General features: G+C 47.1%; 1 protein-coding gene across 2 annotated transcripts in view; it reads left to right on the forward strand.

The window, feature by feature from the left end:
• DNAJC4 (DnaJ heat shock protein family (Hsp40) member C4) overlaps nucleotides 1–21,781 on the forward strand; it is a 1,241,876-nt gene that overhangs the window by 501,906 nt on the left and 718,189 nt on the right. For both annotated transcript variants that reach the window (XM_069645092.1, XM_069645093.1), the window contains one exon: nucleotides 11,321–11,523. In XM_069645092.1, the coding sequence (XP_069501193.1) occupies nucleotides 11,321–11,523 (203 nt within the window). The remainder of the gene's footprint in view (nucleotides 1–11,320; nucleotides 11,524–21,781) is intronic.

Here is a 21,781-nt window from a genome sequence, read left to right on the forward strand (position 1 = left end):
ACTCAAGACCAAAGACATTGGGCCTCATTATGAGTATGGAGGTAGCCATGCCGCTTCTAGCGGCATGGCTACACCCATACCGGGTACCGGGTCCGGGTCCGGGTTCCTTCAATGGGGAAATACCGGGCCATTCCGAGCTTGGAGGGCCCAGTATTTCCCCATTCCAGGAACCCAGACCTGGTACATCCCCATTCCCATTTGAGCCCGCATAGGGCTCAATGGGAATGGGGAGGATGCTAACAACGGGCCCATTAATGAGGGGCCCGTTGTTAGCATCCTAGTCTGCTCGCGGGACCCGCTAAGGACGCCTGGTTTTACCAGACGTCCTTAGCGGGTCCCGCGAGCAGACCTCGTAATGAGACAGTAGAGGGCTAACGGCGCCGGCAGCTCTACCGGCGCAGTTAACCCTCTACCGCCTTCCTCGTAATGAGGTCCACTGCCCTTTTCACCTTAGAGTTTATTTTGTTAGAATGTGAGGGCATTCTAACTCTGACAGACCCTTAGTTTTGGTTTTAGGTAGAGAAACACCTCTTAGAGCAGGGACAGAAAGGCATTTCCCCCTGCCCCTTTTATTTTAATAAAAGTCTTTGACCAAACTATGACTCCCTTGTGTCCGAGTCTCATTCCTGGCTCCTCACACCTTCCAGAAGCTCCCTTACATACTCTAAAGCAAAGTAGCCCTTACTATGTCAGTCTTTCTAGTCTTTACATGGAAACCTAATGGCCATGACCTTTTCTATTTACCTCTCTCCTGGACTTTATAATGATATTTCTGACAATGTCTCTCTTCCAGTCTCCCCCCTTCTCGCTCTCAGTATCTTTCTTTCCCTCTATGTCCCCTCTCCTCCCTCTGTGATCATCCTCATTTTCCTCTCTCTCCACATGTTCTTATTTCCTCCGACTTCTCTACCTCCCTCCTCTCCTTCTATCTGCTCACCCCTCCTTATCCTCCCCCCTCTCTTCCACCATGCTCACACTACTTGCACCTCTACTCTTGCTTTTCTCTCTCACTCTTTCTGTCTGCACCCTTCTTCTCTCATGCTCACTAATCTCTGTCTACTCCTCTGCCTCCTGATATTAAACACCCTCCGCCTGTCTCTCCTGATTACTTTCCTCCTTCTTCTCTCTGCCTTCCCCACTACTACGCCTGCTACCACCATTCACACTCTCCCCAATCTCTTCTCACACACCCTCTGTTACTCTCACATCCTCTCTAAATTCCCATACATTTATCACCATCCCTCTCTCTATCTCTCACCTTTGTTTCACCCATCTTTTACACCCCCCACCACATTACACTCAACTGATACCACTCTCTCCTACACACACTACAGTGGTATCCTGCCTGCTCTGATGGTTGTGCTGCGAGGTGTCCTTGGAATGAGTGAGGTAATGCGGAATGCAAGGGGTCTAGGAGTTCTGAGTTTGGCAGTTGGGAAGGGACTTCCGGATGGGAGCTGGGGCATGGAAGTATATTGAAGCCTGCTCTCCTGTTTAACTCCTGCCCTTGACCTGTAACTAATAAAGTACATTATTTTTGTACTTACCTTGGCACTGCCTGGTTCCTGTGTCCTGGCTGTCCTTCCTGTGGTCCCACTTACCACATGTACCACTCTCTCCTACACACAATGCCTTACTTGCACTTTCTCAGAACCCTGCCATAGGTTCCTCAGTGGTCCAATCCACCATACACCCTCTGCCTGCTCTCTTTTACCACCAACGCTCCACCTGATCTCGCCCGAACACTGTTCAATCTTTTCTGTGCTGGCTTGGCTTTTTACATCCCACCCTTCCCCCTTCCAACACTCCTCTCTGCACCCATTGGTCCCATGGTCACATGCTTCCCTTGGCCAATCTCTGAAAGGCCCAATAAAGGTTTTTAGCCCTGCCCTCTCCATTTACAGGGTAGCTGCCGTGCGCTCTGGCTGCTCATTTTCCTTGTGGCTTTCTTCATGTGCTGGTGTCAGATTTGCAGCCTTTGGAGTGGATCAGGGTCGCGGCAATGATGGACTTTCCCCTCAGATCACTGTACCTGTGATTACAAACACACGGACTGAGGGCTCAGCCGAAAGGTCAGGAGTGGAGCTGCAAGGCTCACTCCCAACCGGCTAAGAAAATGGTACACTTTAGTAAGATGTCATCAAAAAGGGTCTAAGTATGTAGAAGTAAGAATAACACGCTACATGGATTAGTGAAGAATGTACTAGGAGTTTCCTGATAAGGAGTGAAATACACAAGGGAAGGAGAGGAACAAGGGAGCACAGAGCAACGGGTGGGGGGTTCTGACCCGAACGGCACAAGGACATGATGTCAATAGTGGGGCTCACCTGTGATTCGGTGTCTGATTCGCAGGAAGATATTTCAGCCTCAGCAGATAGCGTCGTCCGGTCCGGAGTCTTTTTTTTAGAGAAGAGATACGGTCTGTTCCGGGAACTCGCCACAGTGGTTGTGTAGGGAGACAAACAGCAACCAATGCGGAGGACTCCCTGCACAGCCTGTTGAGGGGAAAAAGCCAGTGGCAGAAAAAACCCCTGAATTGTTTGAATGCGTACAGGGCTGGATGGAAGATCTTTCAGTTCCGGGAAGGAAACAGTCACTGAAGTGCGTTAGAGCAAGCGCCCCGAAAGAACAAGGGCAAGAAGGTCCGCAGCAGAGGATCCGGAAAGTCCCAGGTATCAGATCCAGCTTCGATCTCCGACAAGTTCCTTCATCCACCCAATAAGGATCGACAGCAGGTAGGGCGTAGTGGAACACAGGAGGAAGGCCAAAACAAACTACAAGACAGAGCCGTGAAACCAGACGTGATACAGCAAGACGCTAATGAATAGCACCGGAGAAAAAGACCATAAGTGTCGAAAATAAGGAAAGGCAGAATACGGATGAATTCACCAAATGTTTGCGGAGAGAGAAAGTAAATGGAAAAGCCAGAGGCTCGAAGGAGCAGTAAACGTGGCAAGTTGAAAATAACAGAGCCGGAGGAAAGGCAGTCCGAAAATGCCGAGAAAAAGAGGCGGAGTCACCTGAAAGTGCAAAGTCGAGCGGAGGTAGAGAAACGGAGGAAGGAAACAGAAAGAAAGAAAAGATTCCGAGAGTAGTACCGCTAAAGGCTGAAAAAGAACAAGGACGCTAAGGAAGAGAGAAATCCAAACGGGAGGTTATTACACAGAGGGCACGGGAACCGAAGGCACCAGTGTAGCGAAGAACAGGAAACAGTTGCAACGCAAGGAGGGGGCGTGGCTAACCTCAATATGAAGAGCCCAGGACGTAACAGCTAGACCGCTGCACAGGGCGCCGTGAAGGGTGCCTTAATGGCGCTTCCATCGCGTCCAACACTTCCATCGCCCTGTCCCCATGACAGTATGCCCCCTTCTAGGGGTACCTACCCCGGGTTTACCGGGATGAAGGGCATGAAACTGCCTTACACATCTGGGAGCTGAAATACCTGTCACAGGTTCCCAGGAATCTTCAGCCTGAGAATATCCTTTCCACCGGATCAAGTACTGAAGTCTGCCTCTGTAATATCTGGAGTCCAGGATCTTGTCTACTTCATAGACTTCTGGGTCAGGTTCCCGGCTCTTTATCTGGAATCTTCTTTTCCGGTGGTGAAGATCAGGGATAAATGACTTCAACAAAGAAGAGTGAAACACTGGGTGGATTCGGCTGAGTTGATGAGGAAGTTTTAGTCGAAAAGCCACTGGATTAATCCGAGCAGTGATTGAATATGGACCTAGATATTTGGGGGCCAATTTTGATGGATGAGTCCATCTGGGTAGGTACTTGGTAGAGAGCCAGACCTTATCTCCGACTTGCCAGTTAGGATCTTGGGTGCGGTGTAGGTCTGCCTGATGTTTATATCGGGCTCGACTTTCTTGCAGATTACTAACAGCCATCTGTTGGGTCTTGTGTATGTTTTCTAATAGGGAATCCACTGTTGGCAGGTTTGAAGGTTGGATCTTATCCAGCGGAAAGGATCGGGGGTGTTGCCCATATGTGCAGAAGAAGGGTGACATCTTGATGGCTGAGTGTACTGTATTATTATAAGAGAATTCGGCTAAGGGTAGGAGTGACACCCAGTCGTCTTGTTGATTATTGACAAAGCAACGGAGATACTGCTCCATGGTGGCATTGAGCCGCTCTGTCTGTCCATTTGACTGGGGATGGTATCCAGAGGTGAGAGCTCTTTCAATCCCTAGCAGGCCACATAACGTCTTCCAGAATGTTGAAGTGAATTGTGAGCCTCGGTCAGATAGGATGGTAGTTGGAATACCATGGAGTCTAATCACGTCTCTGAGAAACACCTGTGCCATCTCCGGAGCCGAAGGTATTCCTTTCAGAGGGGTGAAATGACCCATCTTGCTGAAACTGTCGACCGTAACCATGATTGCAGTGCATCCTTGTGATAACGGAAGATCAGTCACAAAATCCGTGGAGACATGTGCCCACGGAGTAGTTGGAAGTCTGGGTTGTAACAGTAGCCCTGCCGGTTTAGAAGGGATTGTCTTACTTCTGGCACAGATAGGACAAGAACTAACAAATTGTTTGATGTCGGAAAGCATGGACGGCCACCAAAACATCCGTCGGATAAGGTCAGATGTGGCAGCGAAGCCCTTGTGCCCTGCGATCCGAGAATGGTGACCCCAATGAAGGACTCGTTCTTGTAGTCCGGCAACAGGTACAAAGAGTCTTCCTTGATGGAACCACATTTCTTCTTTCTTGGTTAGTTTGTTCTTTACACATTTGGGAAGAGGCTTGAGAGCCTCTATCGAGGCTTCTTTTACTTTCTGAAGAAACTTGGAAAGTGAATGAACAAATCGGACTTCTGGGAACATATCTTCTCCCTTAAAAGGTGGACTGGCAAAAGAAGAAGGACTCCTGGATAAGCAGTCTGCCAATATGTTCTTGCTACCTGGAAGGTAGGTAATGTAAAAATCATATTGAGCAAAGAAATAAGCCCATCGGGCTTGTCTGGAGTTCCTGCACTCCATTTGTTGTAACACCTTAAGATTGCTATGGTCTGTACGAATTTCAAATGGGTGTCTTGACCCTTGAAGTAGATGTCTCCATTCCGAGCATGCCTTTTTAATGGCCAACAGCTCCTTTTCAATTACTGAGTAATTGTACTCACTGGGGTTTAGTGTGCGCGAGAGGTAGGCAATAGGGTGTTCAACCCTGTTGAACTCTTGTTTGAGTACTGCCCCCAGGGCTCCCGCTGAAGCGTCCGTTTCAACAATGAAGGGTATTCTTTGATCAGGTTGTTTTAGTATGGGGGCGGAACAAAAGGCTTTCTTCAATCCTTGAAACGCTTGTTCCGCAGTGTGATTCCAACTGAAGGGAACGTTCTTTTTTAGAAGAGTAGTGATGGGGAGTACTTGTTCAGAGAAGTTGAGAATGAACCTTCTATAGAAGTTGGAGAGACCCAAGAAGGCTTGTACCTCTTTTACAGTGGAAGGAGAGGGCCATTCGAGAATAGCCGTGACCTTCTTCTGATCCATTTCGATGCCTTGTTCAGATAGGACAAATCCTAAGTAGGGTACGGAAGGCACAGCAATAAGACATTTTTCGGGTTTAGCAAAGAGTTGATGGCGCCTCAGTCTCCTCAGAACCTCGGCAAGATGTTCCTGATGTTGATGAGGATGGCGAGAGAAAACTAAAATGTCGTCCAAGTAGACAATAACTGAAACAAATAATAAGTCACCAAATAGATGGTCCATAAACCTCTGGAAGGCTGCCGGGGCATTGACTAGACCAAACGGCATAACTCTGTATTCAAACAGTCCAAAAGGTGTACGGAAAGCCGTCTTCCATTCGTCCCCTTTCTTTACCCTTAAGAGGTGATAGGCACCTCTTAGGTCAAGTTTACTAAACAGGCGTGCCCCTTCGACTGCTTCCAGTATGTCCTTGATCAAAGGCATTGGGTAGCGATCTCTCACAGTGATCTTGTTTAGTCCTCTATAATCGATGCAGGGGCGCAGCTCACTAGTATCCTTCTTGGCAATGAAAAACAAAGAAGCTCCAGCTGGAGATTTAGAAGGCCGGATCAATCCGTTTTGTAGGTTTTGATCTAAATAGATCCTTAAAGCTTGCTTTTCGGGTAAGGTCAAGGAGAACATGCGCCCAAAAGGGACCGAAGTCTCCGGAATCAGGTCAATAACACAGTCTTCCGGACGATGTGGGGGTAGATCCTTAGGTAGTCGATCTTCAAATACATCAGCATACTCCTGAAATACTGAATGGATATGATGGACCTGAAGAGTGTCAGAAATCACCGAGGGACACGAGACAGCAACTCTTTCTGTTTGATTATGGAGACAACAATGATGGACACAAAACTCCGAATCAAATCTTATGGTGTTGAGGGACCAGTTTATCGTTGGATTGTGTCGACGTAGCCAAGGGATCCCAAGAATTACAGGAAAATGTGCTGCTCTTATGACATCGAATTCGAGGATTTCCTTGTGATGAGAAATACATACTTGGATGTTGGTCGCTGCTTGCACAATAGGTCCCGAACTCAAGGGGCGTCCGTCTACTCCTTCCACCTTTTGTTTCTCCTCTTTATTCACTAGGCAGATGCCTTCTTGTGTGGCCCAGTTTACGTCGAGGAAATTGCCAGCTGCTCCGCTGTCAATGAGGGCTAGGGCTGTTTTCTCAGGCTGATCTTTCCACTGCAGAGTGAGTTGTAAAACCATAAGATGTGGATCTTCTCCTGAAGTTTGAGCACAAGGTGAGCCTTCCACTACACCCCGGTAAGCGGCTCCTTCTAAACCCGGGGTCTGTCGTTTCCCCGACGCCGTGGGGGTACTTCTGGGCAGTCCCTAAGGAAGTGAGCGTCAGATGCACAATACATGCAAAGGCCTCTTTCTTTTCTTCTGTTTCTTTCCATGGAGGAAAGGGGACCCCTGGCTGTGCTGATTTGCATTGGTTCTTCCCCTCCCCGGTGGGATGGTTGAGGTGTCGAGGATGGGTTTCCAGGAACTGGGGTTATCTGAGGTCGACCCTTTCTTCTTTCTGTCTTCCGTTCCATGATACGATAGTCGATTTGAAGAACCAGAGAGAATAATTCAGTTAGCGTAGCCGGTCTAGGAACCCTTGCCAACTCGTCTTTTAGATCTTCATGTAGACCTCTTCTGAATGCAGTATATTGCACGGTCTCGGGCCAACCCACTTCAGCAGCCAGTCTCTTAAATGCTGAGATATAGGACATTAGGTCCGTAGATCCTTGCTTGATATCAAACATTGCTTCACCCGCCAAGAAGCCGATCTCCTGGCGTTCAAAAGACTGTCGTAACAAGTTAGTGAAGGCGTTATAATCTTGTAGGACCGGATTGTTGGACGTGACCAACGGAGTAGCCCAAGCTAGGGCATTCCCAATCATGTTTGATATGAGAAATCCCACTCGAGTGCGGTCTGAGGCATATGTAGTGGGCCGGAAAGTAAAGTAAACCAGGCAGGCATCCAAAAACTCTTTAACCTTCTTGGGTGCTCCATCAAATTTCCCAACTGCAAGAGAAAAAGGCGGTAGGTCGGACAGATGGGCGTCTCTAGTGGTCACCATTTGTCGGAGTATTGCATTTTCCGTCTTCACTCCCTGCATCTCCAGGGAGAGGCTCTGTACTGCATTTATCAGCTCCTGGACCTGCTCTGCTGAGGCCATTACTGGGCGTTGCAATCTGTCAATAGTGGGGCTCACCTGTGATTCGGTGTCTGATTCGCAGGAAGATATTTCAGCCTCAGCAGATAGCGTCGTCCGGTCCGGAGTCTTTTTTTTAGAGAAGAGATACGGTCTGTTCCGGGAACTCGCCACAGTGGTTGTGTAGGGAGACAAACAGCAACCAATGCGGAGGACTCCCTGCACAGCCTGTTGAGGGGAAAAAGCCAGTGGCAGAAAAAACCCCTGAATTGTTTGAATGCGTACAGGGCTGGATGGAAGATCTTTCAGTTCCGGGAAGGAAACAGTCACTGAAGTGCGTTAGAGCAAGCGCCCCGAAAGAACAAGGGCAAGAAGGTCCGCAGCAGAGGATCCGGAAAGTCCCAGGTATCAGATCCAGCTTCGATCTCCGACAAGTTCCTTCATCCACCCAATAAGGATCGACAGCAGGTAGGGCGTAGTGGAACACAGGAGGAAGGCCAAAACAAACTACAAGACAGAGCCGTGAAACCAGACGTGATACAGCAAGACGCTAATGAATAGCACCGGAGAAAAAGACCATAAGTGTCGAAAATAAGGAAAGGCAGAATACGGATGAATTCACCAAATGTTTGCGGAGAGAGAAAGTAAATGGAAAAGCCAGAGGCTCGAAGGAGCAGTAAACGTGGCAAGTTGAAAATAACAGAGCCGGAGGAAAGGCAGTCCGAAAATGCCGAGAAAAAGAGGCGGAGTCACCTGAAAGTGCAAAGTCGAGCGGAGGTAGAGAAACGGAGGAAGGAAACAGAAAGAAAGAAAAGATTCCGAGAGTAGTACCGCTAAAGGCTGAAAAAGAACAAGGACGCTAAGGAAGAGAGAAATCCAAACGGGAGGTTATTACACAGAGGGCACGGGAACCGAAGGCACCAGTGTAGCGAAGAACAGGAAACAGTTGCAACGCAAGGAGGGGGCGTGGCTAACCTCAATATGAAGAGCCCAGGACGTAACAGCTAGACCGCTGCACAGGGCGCCGTGAAGGGTGCCTTAATGGCGCTTCCATCGCGTCCAACACTTCCATCGCCCTGTCCCCATGACACATGACTACCAGAGGGCGGAAGGATAGGTCAGAGAAGGATAGGAAGACAAAAGGAAGGAAGGGTTCTGCCCCGAACAGAACGAGGGCGCAACAAGGGTAATCCCAAAATGATTCAGTACACAATCCAGGAAGAGTTCTCAGAGTCATGTAAGTCCAGATAAGTCCAAATCCAACAAACAATCCAAACAGTAAAGATAAATGCAGGTCCAGGGACAAACCAAGTGCATGAACCAGTAATGCAGGAAAAACCATAGCCGTCAAATCCAGTTCAGGGAAAACCATAGCCGTCAAATCCAGTTCAGGGAAACCCATTAGCAATCCAAAATCCAGATCCAAGGTCACAGAAACGTTAGAAAACAGGCAAACAGAAGAATCCAAGAAGCTACTCACAGAAACATTGAGAAGCAAGGATCGCTGTTCGCCGGCACCTAAATACAAGCCGCAGGTGTCTACGCTGCACTTCCGCAAGGTCCGATGATGTAGCACTGGATGAAGCATGACATCACGATGATGTGCGCGGCGTGCAGCAGATGATGCCAGTCCTCGTAGTTTCTACCGGATGCCCATTCGCCATGGCAACCGCCATACACTGCGGTCGGCACCCGCCCAGGCCCCGCTATAGGCTTGACAGTTGGTGAGTTTTGCTTCCAATAAGGTTTGGGGAGGATTTATGTGTCTTTCCTACTCCGCTGCAGTCCTTTATCATACTTATGTGTAGTGGCGCTGGATCCGTGAATAATAGTCACATGTGGTCTCTTTTGATAAATGAAAGGTCAGGGCACTCAATGTATACTTAGTCTTGATTTAATCAGAGCGTAAAGGTCAGTAGTTAGCTGGGCACGTGTAGTGCTGATCAAATGTCGGAAGCCACATGGGGAAAGCTAACACGTGTTTCGCCCGTGACCGCGCACCTTGGTCCAGCTGCCCTCCAGATTCCCAGTTGCTATCCAACATCCTTATTGAAGGACCTGAACCCACCTACACTATCTGCCTTGATCAAGACCTACGGGCGAAACACCTATTGGCTTTCCCCATGTGGCCTCCAGCAGGGGACCAGCACTACACGTGCCCAGCTAACTACTGACCTTTACGCTCTGATTGAATCAAGACTAAGTATACATTGAGTATCCAGACCTTTAATTTGTCGAAAGCAACCAGATGTGATTATTATTCACAGATCCAACGCCAATACACATGGGGTTTCTACCATCCTTCTTACCTCAACATATGGGAATCTGTGAGCGTGTCCCAATGAAACCCTGTACACAGCTGCAGGAATAAAACAGGCATCTCCAAGAACTAGTGTAGCGCAGGGGCCCGCCTTTCCTATAAGCTCGCAACCTCCCATTGTACCCTTCTCATTCTTAGTTTGTTTCTGTTGCCCCACCCTTCCCCTAGGTTCCAGCTGGGGTTGGGAGGTTGGGTGTTAGGTCTCACATCTCTTTTGGGCAGGAAATATCCCAGTCCATTCAGTGGGCCTCATCATGAGTTGGGTTGTAATACAGTGCTAATTCCGCCTAGGTGGAAATCCTACTGGGGCTAATTTCGCCGGCAGAATTAGCGCCAACTCATGATTTGACGGTATGGTAAAAGTGGCAGTAATTCTGTTACCGCCACTTTTACCGTATACTGCCCAACTGATGATGAGGCCCAATGTCTGTTCTTGATTTCGTTCCCCTGGTTCCAGTCTGGTTTTTTTTGGTTGCCCCCAGGTGCAGTCTGGGTGTTGATGTCCAGAAAAAGACAAAAGAGAACGCTGCCCAAAATAAAAAAGGATGATAGGCATTGTGGAAGAGGCAGTGGTACAATGCACACTTGAGGATCGGGATAGGATGACTGGAGCCCTTCAACTGTGTCTGCTCCAATATAGCTAGCTGCCGTACACCTTTCCCACACTCTGCCTCACATAATTCTAACATAGACGCCAGGTCCTGTCCCCCACGCAGACGGTTGTGCCCCACTCGCCTATGTGGTGCTACATTCCTGGAAGCTCAAGAAAGGTGAGGGCCCGGTTTCAGTGCATTCATTGGTTGCGCTCATCTGGTAGAAGGAGGAATGAATGTGGGTGTAAATATTACTTACTCCTTATTGTCTCTTGTACTTCTAGTCTCCCCTTCCTCCATACAGTCTACTCTGCTTCTTCTCCTATGCTAGCTAATGATCATGATACATACCTTTATGACAGAGAGGAAAAGGACTGGGGAAGGGGGGACGGTGGGCACAGAAAGTGGGTCAGGGCATGGAAGGAGCTGCACATGTTCCTTGGCTTCCTTTAGCTTTTCTTTAAAGATGTTCATGCTGCAGCAGCAAAACAGTACTAGTCACCTCACTTGTTACAGAGCCTCCAAAGCTCCAGAGGAAGGGGGACTAGGGCGAGGAGCTGCACGAGTTACTGTGGAGAGTAACAGATATTTGTTCACACTTTTCTACCTGCAATTAAATTCTCAATGCAAACTGCAATGATGCTTGATCTGCTGTGTCAGCGAATATACTGCATTCCTTGCATAGAATGTTCTTAGAATGTTCAAATGAGTCTATATATCTGTGCAATTTGCAAACTAGTTTGGCCCATGTACCATCATTTGTGTTTCATCCCACAGCTGCATCCCGACAGTGACCCAGCCAACCCCCACTTGCACACAGAGTTTGTGAAGCTGAATGAGGCCTATGGTGTGCTGAGCCGGGAGAATAGCCGCAGGGAATATGACCTCCTCCTGAAAGTTCACCGTGAGGGATTCTCTGGCACCACATGGACAGACACGTTCAGTTATACCAGCCCGGAGTCTAAGAAGCCCAGTAAAAGGTAAGGACCTCCACCCAAAATAAAGAATGGCGTACCCCGTAACTGTTGTTGCTTCTATTCGCCTTTCTTTGGACAAGGTGGACCTGAGAAAAGATGCGGATATGCTACCCTCAGGCACAGACAGTCGCAGAATACCATCAGCAAGGCAAATCTATGTCTTCCTGAAAAATATCTAAGTTGTAAAAAAAAAAAAAACCTGTTGATTATGCTGCCATCATTGTTCACTAGCAACATACTCTTTCTGTTACGCGTGAATAGGCAATTCTACATATAAAGTTAATACTTTATCAATATACTTACTACATTTAGGCAGGAACATCTAAATACAATGTGAATGAACCAGTTTTACAAGGCCTCGGTGTAACTGGGGTCAACCAGCAATTCTTGGTAATATTACTACAATGGTTGTACACTGTTCAGGGGCTGGGTACTGTGTGGGAAATGGGTTAAGCAGTACTTAAGAGTACTTGCCAGGACTTCTTAAATTAGCTATTATAGAAATGGCCAAGCGCTTAAGGCCTATCTTTAGGACCCATGGAGGATGGTGGGGGATGGTGTTGACACCAGATGGATGTTATATAGAGTAAATAATGTCTAGAGGAAACAGCGGTCTGTAAGAGCAACACAAAATGCATCTGTGGTATCTATTAGTGGGCAGGCTTTCCTGGCTGACCTGAGTTTCGGGACGGTTAGCACCCTGGCAATTTCGGGCCTCGGTATCCACGGCTTCTGGTGAGACACAAAATGTCCCCACTCAGGATCATCAGTGCACCAGGGATGTGTGAAATGACAAGGGACCTGCACTTTGGCAGGATGCTAACTCACAGGGTTTGCTCTTGTGGGTTGTAGGCCCTCTGGTCCAGTGGTTTCTGACCACCACAGGACACAGGCAAGTGCCTGAATTTGCTAGTTGATGTCCTAGAGGACTACAGTGGTAACCAACCATCCCATCTCTCCTCTCTCCCTATTTCCTGCTTCCTGGTCCTACCTCTTTTCTTACACTATGTCCCCTGATATTGCCTGCCTTTACTTTTTCTGCCACCCTCCTGTCTCTCACTCTCCTCTCTCTTTCCTGTGCACACACACTGACGCACTCAAATGTTCCCCCAAACCTACTTTCAAACTCCCTCCTTTCTATTTCTCGCTCCAAAACTCCTCCTCCTACTCTGCATATTCCACCCCTCCGATATTCTCTCCCTACTCCTACCTGCTCTGTATTTCCATCTCCTATCACTCTCAACCCCCGGGCCTTGCCCAAACACACAATAACTGGTACCACAGTGTAGAGGAGCAAGTGGAAGCATTCTCCCTAGTCAACACCCCCTGACCCCCACCATCTTGGAGTAACAGACGAGAAGCTATAATTGGGAACCCATGCACAAGTGTATGTGACATGTCCATACCATGTCGAATGTATGAAAAATGATATGCACTCAGGCAGCCATTCAGAAGATACCCTCATGTTGAAACAGTGTAGGAAACCTACCAAGAAGGATGTTCCTGGCTGAGTTGTGGAAAAGCAGCCATGAATAAACTGATACGCGATATGGATGTACGTTAAATAAAGTCTTATAACAGCAAAATAATGTCCGAAAGAAGATCTATGACTCTATACTGAAACGATATGAAAATAATTAAGAGTAACAGTGTAACTGAAGCAGTAATAGAAACATGTACTCCATGATGTAGTATTAGCAAATATAAAGAATAATGAAGTGGCCCCCTGAGCAATAACTGTAAATGCGCTGAAACGCAAGATAGAAAGACTACATTAGAAGCTTGCTTAGAAAAGGGATATATTCAACGTTTAGGACTACCATCAGAACAATATGGATGACGGCTCATGTCAATCAACGCAGTGACCTCAAAAACACAAGCCATATGATCTTAAACGTGGAGAGAAAATGCAGAAAGCTGTTCTCCTTGCAAAATAGGGCAGTACATTGGCTTTGAACTAAGGATGCTATTTCAAGGGAGACTATGAGTAGACCATGCGCAAGGACATATTTTCTAAAGATTAGGAGGAACATGAACATTTACTGATGCCAAATGTTGGATGATTAAAAGGAATAAAGTCAATATGAGATAGAGTGAGCAAGTCTCTAACGGACAAAAGAAGAACTGCACCCAGCAATAACGGAATCAAATAAGGTTAAAAGCACTGTCGATATGGCCAAATTCATGGTGTTACAACACATGATGGTGAGGTCGCAAACAAGGGCTATTCATTAGGCCTGGAGCTAAGGAAGCAGTTTACCTACACTGCCTCAGATGTCCGAAGACTGTGCAGACTGGCAGGGTCAACTTCCAAACAGAAGACACTGGCATGAGGCCTCCCAATGGAAGAGGGTGGCCTAATTGGGAACAAATGAAGAGCTGACGTATCTCCAACCACCTGGGTTTTGTTTCTATGCACGTGCTGCTAACAAGCCGAATGTCCAAGGTTGGATTTGGGTTGCCAATCAATTAGAATAGCCTGCCATACACTTTTTTCATACAATGTTGCAGAATATTAGTCTGCTGCCATATTTTCTGCTGTGACGATTGCTTTATACCATGTGATTTGAAGTAGCTCAGGGTGTGTCTCACAGAAAAGAGACCACCAATGAGGCGCTAACACGCACATTTTCTATATGTAGAAATGATCCCCTAATCTAATCCCAACCCTCGATAGGTTTTTGAAGTTGGCAAAGTCGGATGATGTCATAGATGATGCATCTAGCATTATATAAACTACGCATGATGGAAAAAAACAGGGTGATCCTGCATGAGTTGAGTTGATGGGTGTATATTCGCCCTGCTTACTTCTTGGGATTAAAGCAGTATTTTACCATCTCCTTTGAGTCTGTCCGCTTATTGGGTCCGAAGTATGTTCATGGTAATTCCATCTAGCACAACAAATGCTTCAAGGTGCTAAAGCACAACTCTTTCAACTCTAACACCTTAGCTCGCTTTCTCCAACAGGCCAGCATTTCCTCTGCAAGTTCTCCTCCATTCACTCAGCACTCTCCCTGGTCAACTGCCATCTGCTATTACCTCACCAATACATCTCCCACCCCCTTCTGAAACTGCAGTTTTTTTATAGCGCTGCCTTTCCTGTTGTGAAGCTCCTCTTGGTTCCCAGTGGCTCTCTGTCAGCTGCTCCCCATGGCCAATATCTAGATGGGCTACTCCTGTGGGGGCTGGGTCTTCCCAGGGAAATCTTTAAGAAGGCTTTTAGCCTGCTCCTATTTTAGCGTCCATTCTTGTGGAGGTAGCCATGTGCTCATGCCTTACAAATATCCAATAATTAAATAAAATAAATAAAACAGAGGTTGGGGAGGGTTTCTGGGTCTCCCCGGTTCCTCTGCAGTCTCTTGTCAGTTCCAGATCTTGGTTGGCTGGACCACTGCTCCCCTTTAGTGACACTTGTGGAGCCCAGAGTTTTTGTGTGGCTTTTTTTCAAGTTCTTTAACAGGTTGAGAGGCTTTAAAATAGCAACAGGTTGGTTAAAGCACCACTGATCTGGGCCAGGTTTTGTCTGTTGCTCCCATGTGCATTATTTTCTTTAAAAGGGGTTTATTTCTTCTGGAGGCTGCTAATGTTGTTGGTTGCTGTAGTTTCTGAGTCAAGCACTGGATTCTCGGGCTGCTCTTTTCCCAACGGTTTCCTGGTATGTTCTCAAATGACAGTAAGAGAGACCTGACTAGGACAGAGGTTTCTAGATACAAAGGTAGGGACACTGATACAAATAGCTTTGCATTTATTTAAACACTCTGGTGGTCTAAGGTCTGTGATCCCTCAGCTCCCCCATGCCACCCCTGGGGTAAGACCGGCTCTGGCTGTACCCTGATAGGCTGCCTACCCCAGGGTCAGAGGGGTTCCTGCACCACCCTGACATGCCATATCCATGACCCTGTCATACCTATTTGTAACCCCTAGGTGCTTCCCAGTTAGGTGTGCACTTTGTAAATCCCATACATATTGTGACAAGGCCAGTACTCTGGGCTTGTCACGCGGGGCCCAGAACCCTTTCCAGCTGGTGGTGGGAGACATACCAGATACCAAGGAGTGTACCAGATACCCTGTGGGTTTCTCTTCCTCCCATGGTGGACTTTTTTGCTCCCCCTCATCCCTTGCTTGCTTTAACATCCTGTGCCCTCCCTCTTTCTTCTCCCCCCTTACATTTCCTTTCCTTTTCCCTTCCCTCTGTCAAACTTCCGGCACTACCCTAATTGCCGTCTGGCATAGTAATTGTAGTCGCCTGTCTTTTGCAGCCACCTGTCCTTCCCTCCTTCCTCTCCCTCCCCTTGTCCTGTGAAAGTTTGGCACTCCCTCAATTGCCGTCAGGCATAGTAATTAGTAGCAGCCTGCCTTTCTGCAGCCATCATACCCTCCCCTTCCCCCTTCACTTTTCATTTATATTATCATTGTACCTTGATCTTTGATAACTGCTTGTCTGTCTCCCCCCTTTTTCCTCTTTGTCTTCTCCTCCCAATCCCTCCCGAGCACTACCTTGATCAGTCGCCGACCCTTTAAGATAGTAACTTGTTTTGTTCCTCTCCTCTTCCCTTCAGTACCCTCCCCCTACCCTTCCCTCTTCCCCCTCCTCTTGCCACTCTTGCACTGCAACAATTGTTGTCAGGCATAGTGATGTTGCTGCTAGTATTGTCTCCTTTTTTCCTCCCTTGCCTCTCCCTTATTGTTCCATGCACTTGTACTATCTGTTATGATATGATAGTTTTCTCACATTCTGATTTGTTTCAAGGTCCTTTAAGAATGTAACTGTATTCTCCCATGTTCCCTCCCTCCTTGAAGCGCTTTGAAACACATTGTGTATAGGCGCTATAAAAATAAACAATCAAATCCAGAGACAGTTCTACCCCTCAGGGGGATGGTGGCAGTTTGAGAGGGCCCAAATTCCAGTGACCCCTCACCTTGTGCCAACATGCTTTTGTCCACCTTTTTCCTGAGCCATGCCTCCATGACAAAATGCTTGTCACTCTTTTTCTATCTTTCCTAGAGATACAACCTCAATAAAGAAACCCACAAGAAGTATCACAGGGAGAGACTGTGTTACATGACCCACAATAGCAGCAGTGAACCCTCAACCCGAATTCCAACCAGCAGTTTCACAATCTTCTGTGAGGCCTGTGAGGCTGAGAGAAACCAAGGGAGAGAGAGGAACGAATCCACAAAACCTGCACACGGTAGCAAGAACAGCCACACGGGGAAGCCGGGTGATAGTGGCCAGGTGAAACAGCCCCACCAGCTATGCTAGACCACCAGGGAATTGTGGGGGAGCCAACCCCCCATGACTGCTTAGGACATCCAAGCGCTGCACCCCCAAATGTGGCCATCTAACAATAGGAGACTTTAAGCTTCCTAGGCTGCCATGGCCATTCCTTGGCAGGTCTGTGCAATGAAAATGGACAAGGTTTAGGCAGCTCTTTTTAACATTACACGACACACCATCGCCCCATCCTACGCCATGCTCCTCCGCACTGTCCTTTCCTGCCTGGTCTCTTGGTCCACCTTTGCCTCCTCTGACAGTCACCCGGACAACCTACAACTTCTTGTCTCACAGCACCCAATTATACTTCTGTCTTCCTCCCCATTGGTTTTCCCTTCCCCACTGGTTCCCCGGGGTAATCTTCCCCTATTCTCCTCGCCAGGGAAGTGTTACAAGCAACAGAGGCTGCAAAAGGGGGTGTAAGCCCTGCCACTTTCTCGTGCAGGTCGCTCTGTTCCGGTAGTGGTTGCCCACGTTGGCGGTTTATGGTGTTCAAGGTCCACTTTGTGTGAGGGCCCTGTCGACCTGTCAGTTCATTTGGGAGCCTTTCTGCAGCTCTCTCCCAGGTAAGTGTAATGTCTAGTAAGTCCCAGTTCTAAAGGGGGCCCTGTTAGTTTGTTTGCTTGACTGGAGAACAATTCTGCTGCTCTCTTCCAGTCAGAGGCATTGTCCATGCAGTGGTCGGTTTGCGTGTGGCCCTCCGCTGGTTCTGGTTTGCGAAGCATCTCTCTCCCACTATGCGGCCGATTGCCATTTCCCGAGCTTTTTTTTCTCCTTAATTAATTTGACGGTGGAGAGCAGTTACGTTAGCACTGCATCATAAATAGCTGCCCGCTGCCAGATTTTCGATATAGCCGCCTTTTGACCTGCACTTTTGCACTCTGCCGTGCAAAGTGAGTAAACGCTGCCTGGCATTCGCACAATTAAAATGAGCATGTCCTGCAGGATTCATTGTTATTGTAAACATTTACAATGGATCCCTATGAGGTCCGTTATTCTTTATGCAGCTACATAAAGCTGGTGGACCCCATAGTGATATCCAGAATTTGCGCGGCTGGAAAATCCTTGCCGGTGTAAATGCTGGAGCATTTGTATGGCGGAGAGGAAGGGAGGTGGCTGAAATACAAGTTGCGTTCCGCCCCTCCTCTCTGCCATACACATGATTGAAAATTAGCGTTCCATTGCCGTTACGGCTCATATGACGTTGTGCGTGATTTCTCTTCCCCATATTGCTGGCAACTGTAATCAGGCTCTTAGTCACTCAGGGAAAATTCTGTTCAGCTGGAAAAGTTGTTTCTTCCCAAAGGGAATGCTGGATACTGTAGTTTAACTGCAACAAAAGAGAATGGCCAACACTCTGCGAGAAAGGTGTGGTGTGATTGTGAGTGGTACTGTAGGCAAGCAGGCTGGCACTATGAGACGGGACAGGTATTGGGGCCCTGCCAGCACGCACCTTCTCCATCATGGGTAGTGCTGGCTCTGGCTTACATCTTGATAGTCCTCCTAGCCAATGCAGGTCCCATTACCTCTTAACAAGGTCGATTTACTTAATTAATTAATGTTTTATAATACGCTAAATACCAGAGACCAGTCTCTAAGTACAGGATCAGGATTCAAACCTGTGTTGCTCTACCTTGCCTTGCTTCCAAGTCAAACACGTGGCCACTGAGCTAGCTTCCTTAAGCTTACTGACCTTGTCACAAAGGGAAGAGTTACTGGTAGACCAGAGGAGAGGGAGGGGAGAGAGAGGAGAGAGAGAGGAGATAAAGGAGAGAGACAGAAGAGAGCGCGAGAGACGCACACCCTGGCGAAAGCAGCTTGCAGGTTGAAGGGAGAAAATCGTTTAGAAATTCCCTGAGGGGAGTTGGACAGAGTTGGTCATGGCCTTTAGGGTTCCCTCCCAGAATAGCGAAGACAAAGACAGCAGGAGTTACCCTGTTTTATGATACATCTGACACTTTGTTTGGCTAGGGTGGAGGGAGCCCACGTGAAGGTCGAGGGAGTCAGAGGGACCCCCGCAGTCTCGCTCATCCCAATCTCCCCAGAGAATCCACGTAAAAATTCAATAAAGCACGATGAAGCTGACATTTCTGTCTTTGAATTGAGGCCATAAGTGACAGTAAGCTTTGCCAATTACCAATATATGACGTGCTAATGTAGGTCATGCAGGGAGCTCTCTTTCATGTACTTTGACTATTTGTGGAAAGTGCTGGATGGTGGCAAGGGAGCAGTTAGGAAAAAACATTGTTTCAGGAACTGTATTTATTCCAGCAACATTGTCAATGACTACTCTGCAACTGAAAGCCAAGAAGAGAGCTTCCTTTTGCCACTTCAGGACTTGTCACTCTAAGCACTACAAGTGCCCCTCTGGCAACTTGTTCCTATATCACTTGAATTCATGTAAGATTTTCAGCCATCTTACACTCACACACCCCTGCTTGTGTGACCATTTTAATGTCAGATCTTAATGTAGCGTCCTCTAGCCTTTGTGTTTGCCTGACCTTTGTTAATGTGTGCCTTCCATTTTTCAGGGAGCTCAATATCACCCCATTACCTGCACATAGCGGGTTACCCCCCTGAGACGTCCTTTTGGATGATTAACACTCCGAAGAGTTACAGACACGTGATCAAAATAGTTGGTAGAAGCAATGGGCGGCGCAGCAAGTGTTGGAGGTGGAACACACTGGATCAAAGGGAAGAGAAGGAAGGACATGCTTTGCGGGGTCTCCAATGCAAGGGGAAATACAATTGCCTTTGTACCTCTATGCTAGAAATCAAGAAACATTCACACCTACTGCACTTGCCTCCATGCAAATTCTCTGACCATATTCCATGTCCTTTTCCACATTGGACTCCAGGCCTCTTCCACTCATGTGTTGTAACGTCTCCACCTACCCACTGTCTGCCGACTCTCATGCTGATCAATGTAGCACACCAGTATCACTGCCTAACCTCTGTATCCAGCAATCCAACTGCATTGCCACTTGGTATAGGCACTTTCCTTGCCTGAGTGAGCACCTCTACCTGTGCTACCTTAGCAGCGCTGAAGTTCGCCGTGGTTCATGCACGCACGTGTCCTCATGACTTAAGCCCAAAGTGCAGGCCCAGGTGGCCCCATCTACAATAGGCAGACATTTGTATCTGAGACTACTGGCTCCCAAAAACGATCCATCTGCTGGCAGGATCTTCCAGCAGTTGCTGCATGCAATCCAATGATCCCCTGCTTTGCTCATACCCACCTCAGAATTCCTTAGGAAGTGGAACCGGGTGAACGTCTCTGGTGTCATTGGCAGACCACTTCATCATTTGTACCATGAGACTTTTCATAATCAAGCACTCTTATACCATTCTGCTCACATGCTGAAATACCCACCTTGCTACACAAGCATGTCTGTTACTGAACAAGCGGCAGCAGCTGCTCGGGCACCCTCCCCCTTTGACATATCAGACCCACAAGCTTTGGGTCCCAAATGGGCAAGGTGGATCGGACATTTCAAAAATGACTACACAGACAGACAGTTATGGATGTTGCCTATTTGTTAATTTAGTTGGAGATGAAGTTGAAGACCACCTACTTATGTTTCCACAGAACAAGATAACCACCTATCCAAATCTAAAAGATTGAAAGACTACTCTGATCCTCAAAGACATTTTTATCACAAAAGACACATTTTTTAAAATTGCGTTTTGGTTTTAGAAAAACATTTCACATTTATATTTTAAGAAAAAAGACGAGAAAAAAAGTAAATAGAACACATAATTGAAACAACATTTAAACCTTTGAAGAATAAACCAAACACTATCACATTAGCGATTTTCAGCTTAGCATGTAAGCTAAAAGTGACATCCATGGCCCCTTTCTTCACAACTCAAACTAGTAGAACATTGTGATTTTTACAAATTTACCAATGAAAAAGACATCTTCATGAGAATCATAGGCAGCTGCCTGTAATCATCATTCGGAAAATGTCTACTTATGGAGCCTGTTCTCCTAGCACCTATACTCACCATGGCCAGACCAGAGGCTAGAGCCGATGTTAAAGCTTCCCACATAGAACAAGGGAAGACCTCAGAAACTGAACCGGTATACCAAATGACGAATATACCTCGGGAAAGAAGAGGACACCAAGAACCAGACCCAGTACCAACAAGACTTGGTTTCAATGATGTTTGCATTTCCCACATTAAGCTACATGTCCCACCATGAGGCTAAGAAGAAATAACTGTGCCACTAAACAAACCCACTTAGCTAAAGTCTGTAAGTCAGCACAAAAGAGAAGACCAGGTAAACCAAAGAGAAATACCTCCAGACACATATGCAATATGAGCACTATGGATCAATCACACGTTTTCTGACCCTGGGTCAGAATGATCCTCAGACGACTATATATACCTGATGGCACATGAATATCAAAATAAAAGGGAAGCTGTTGAATGCTAGTTGGAGATCATCTAGCAAAATGTGTCCTTGACATTAGCGCCATCATGTGCATCTCTGAATTCAGCAAAATGGGTAACAGACCGATACCGACCACTTCGGAACTGAGAGTTTTCCCATGGGCTCAAAAGGGCTCAGTCTAGAACCATTGTAAACTTACTACATTAGTTAAGTGCAAATATGCAATGCAGTTCGTGCCCTTCAATCAGAAGTACCAGGTAGTAACCTACTTGTATGCCCTGCTGCTAAGATTATGAATGTAGCTGCAGACAGACTAGTAAAACCAGTTGCCCAGCATCATTGCGGTGTCCCATCCAGTTATAGCCAAATCAAAACATCTACTTAAGGATGATATTATCGAAACTGCAAAAGGGCTAATACATTGTGGCCGTGCCAAAGATTAAATGCACATTTGTATCAATATGTGGCAAGCATATTTTTCAAGAAAACGTTGGAAAAGTGATCAGGATTATTTATTTTAATTAATGTATTTATATATAAGGAAGAACAATGCTCTTTTGATCACAGAACAATGTACAATAGATAAG

Source organism: Ambystoma mexicanum, chromosome 2p (assembly GCF_040938575.1).
Source record: "Ambystoma mexicanum isolate Mex_15411 chromosome 2p, UKY_AmexF1_1, whole genome shotgun sequence".
NCBI classification, from domain to species: Eukaryota; Metazoa; Chordata; class Amphibia; order Caudata; family Ambystomatidae; genus Ambystoma; species Ambystoma mexicanum.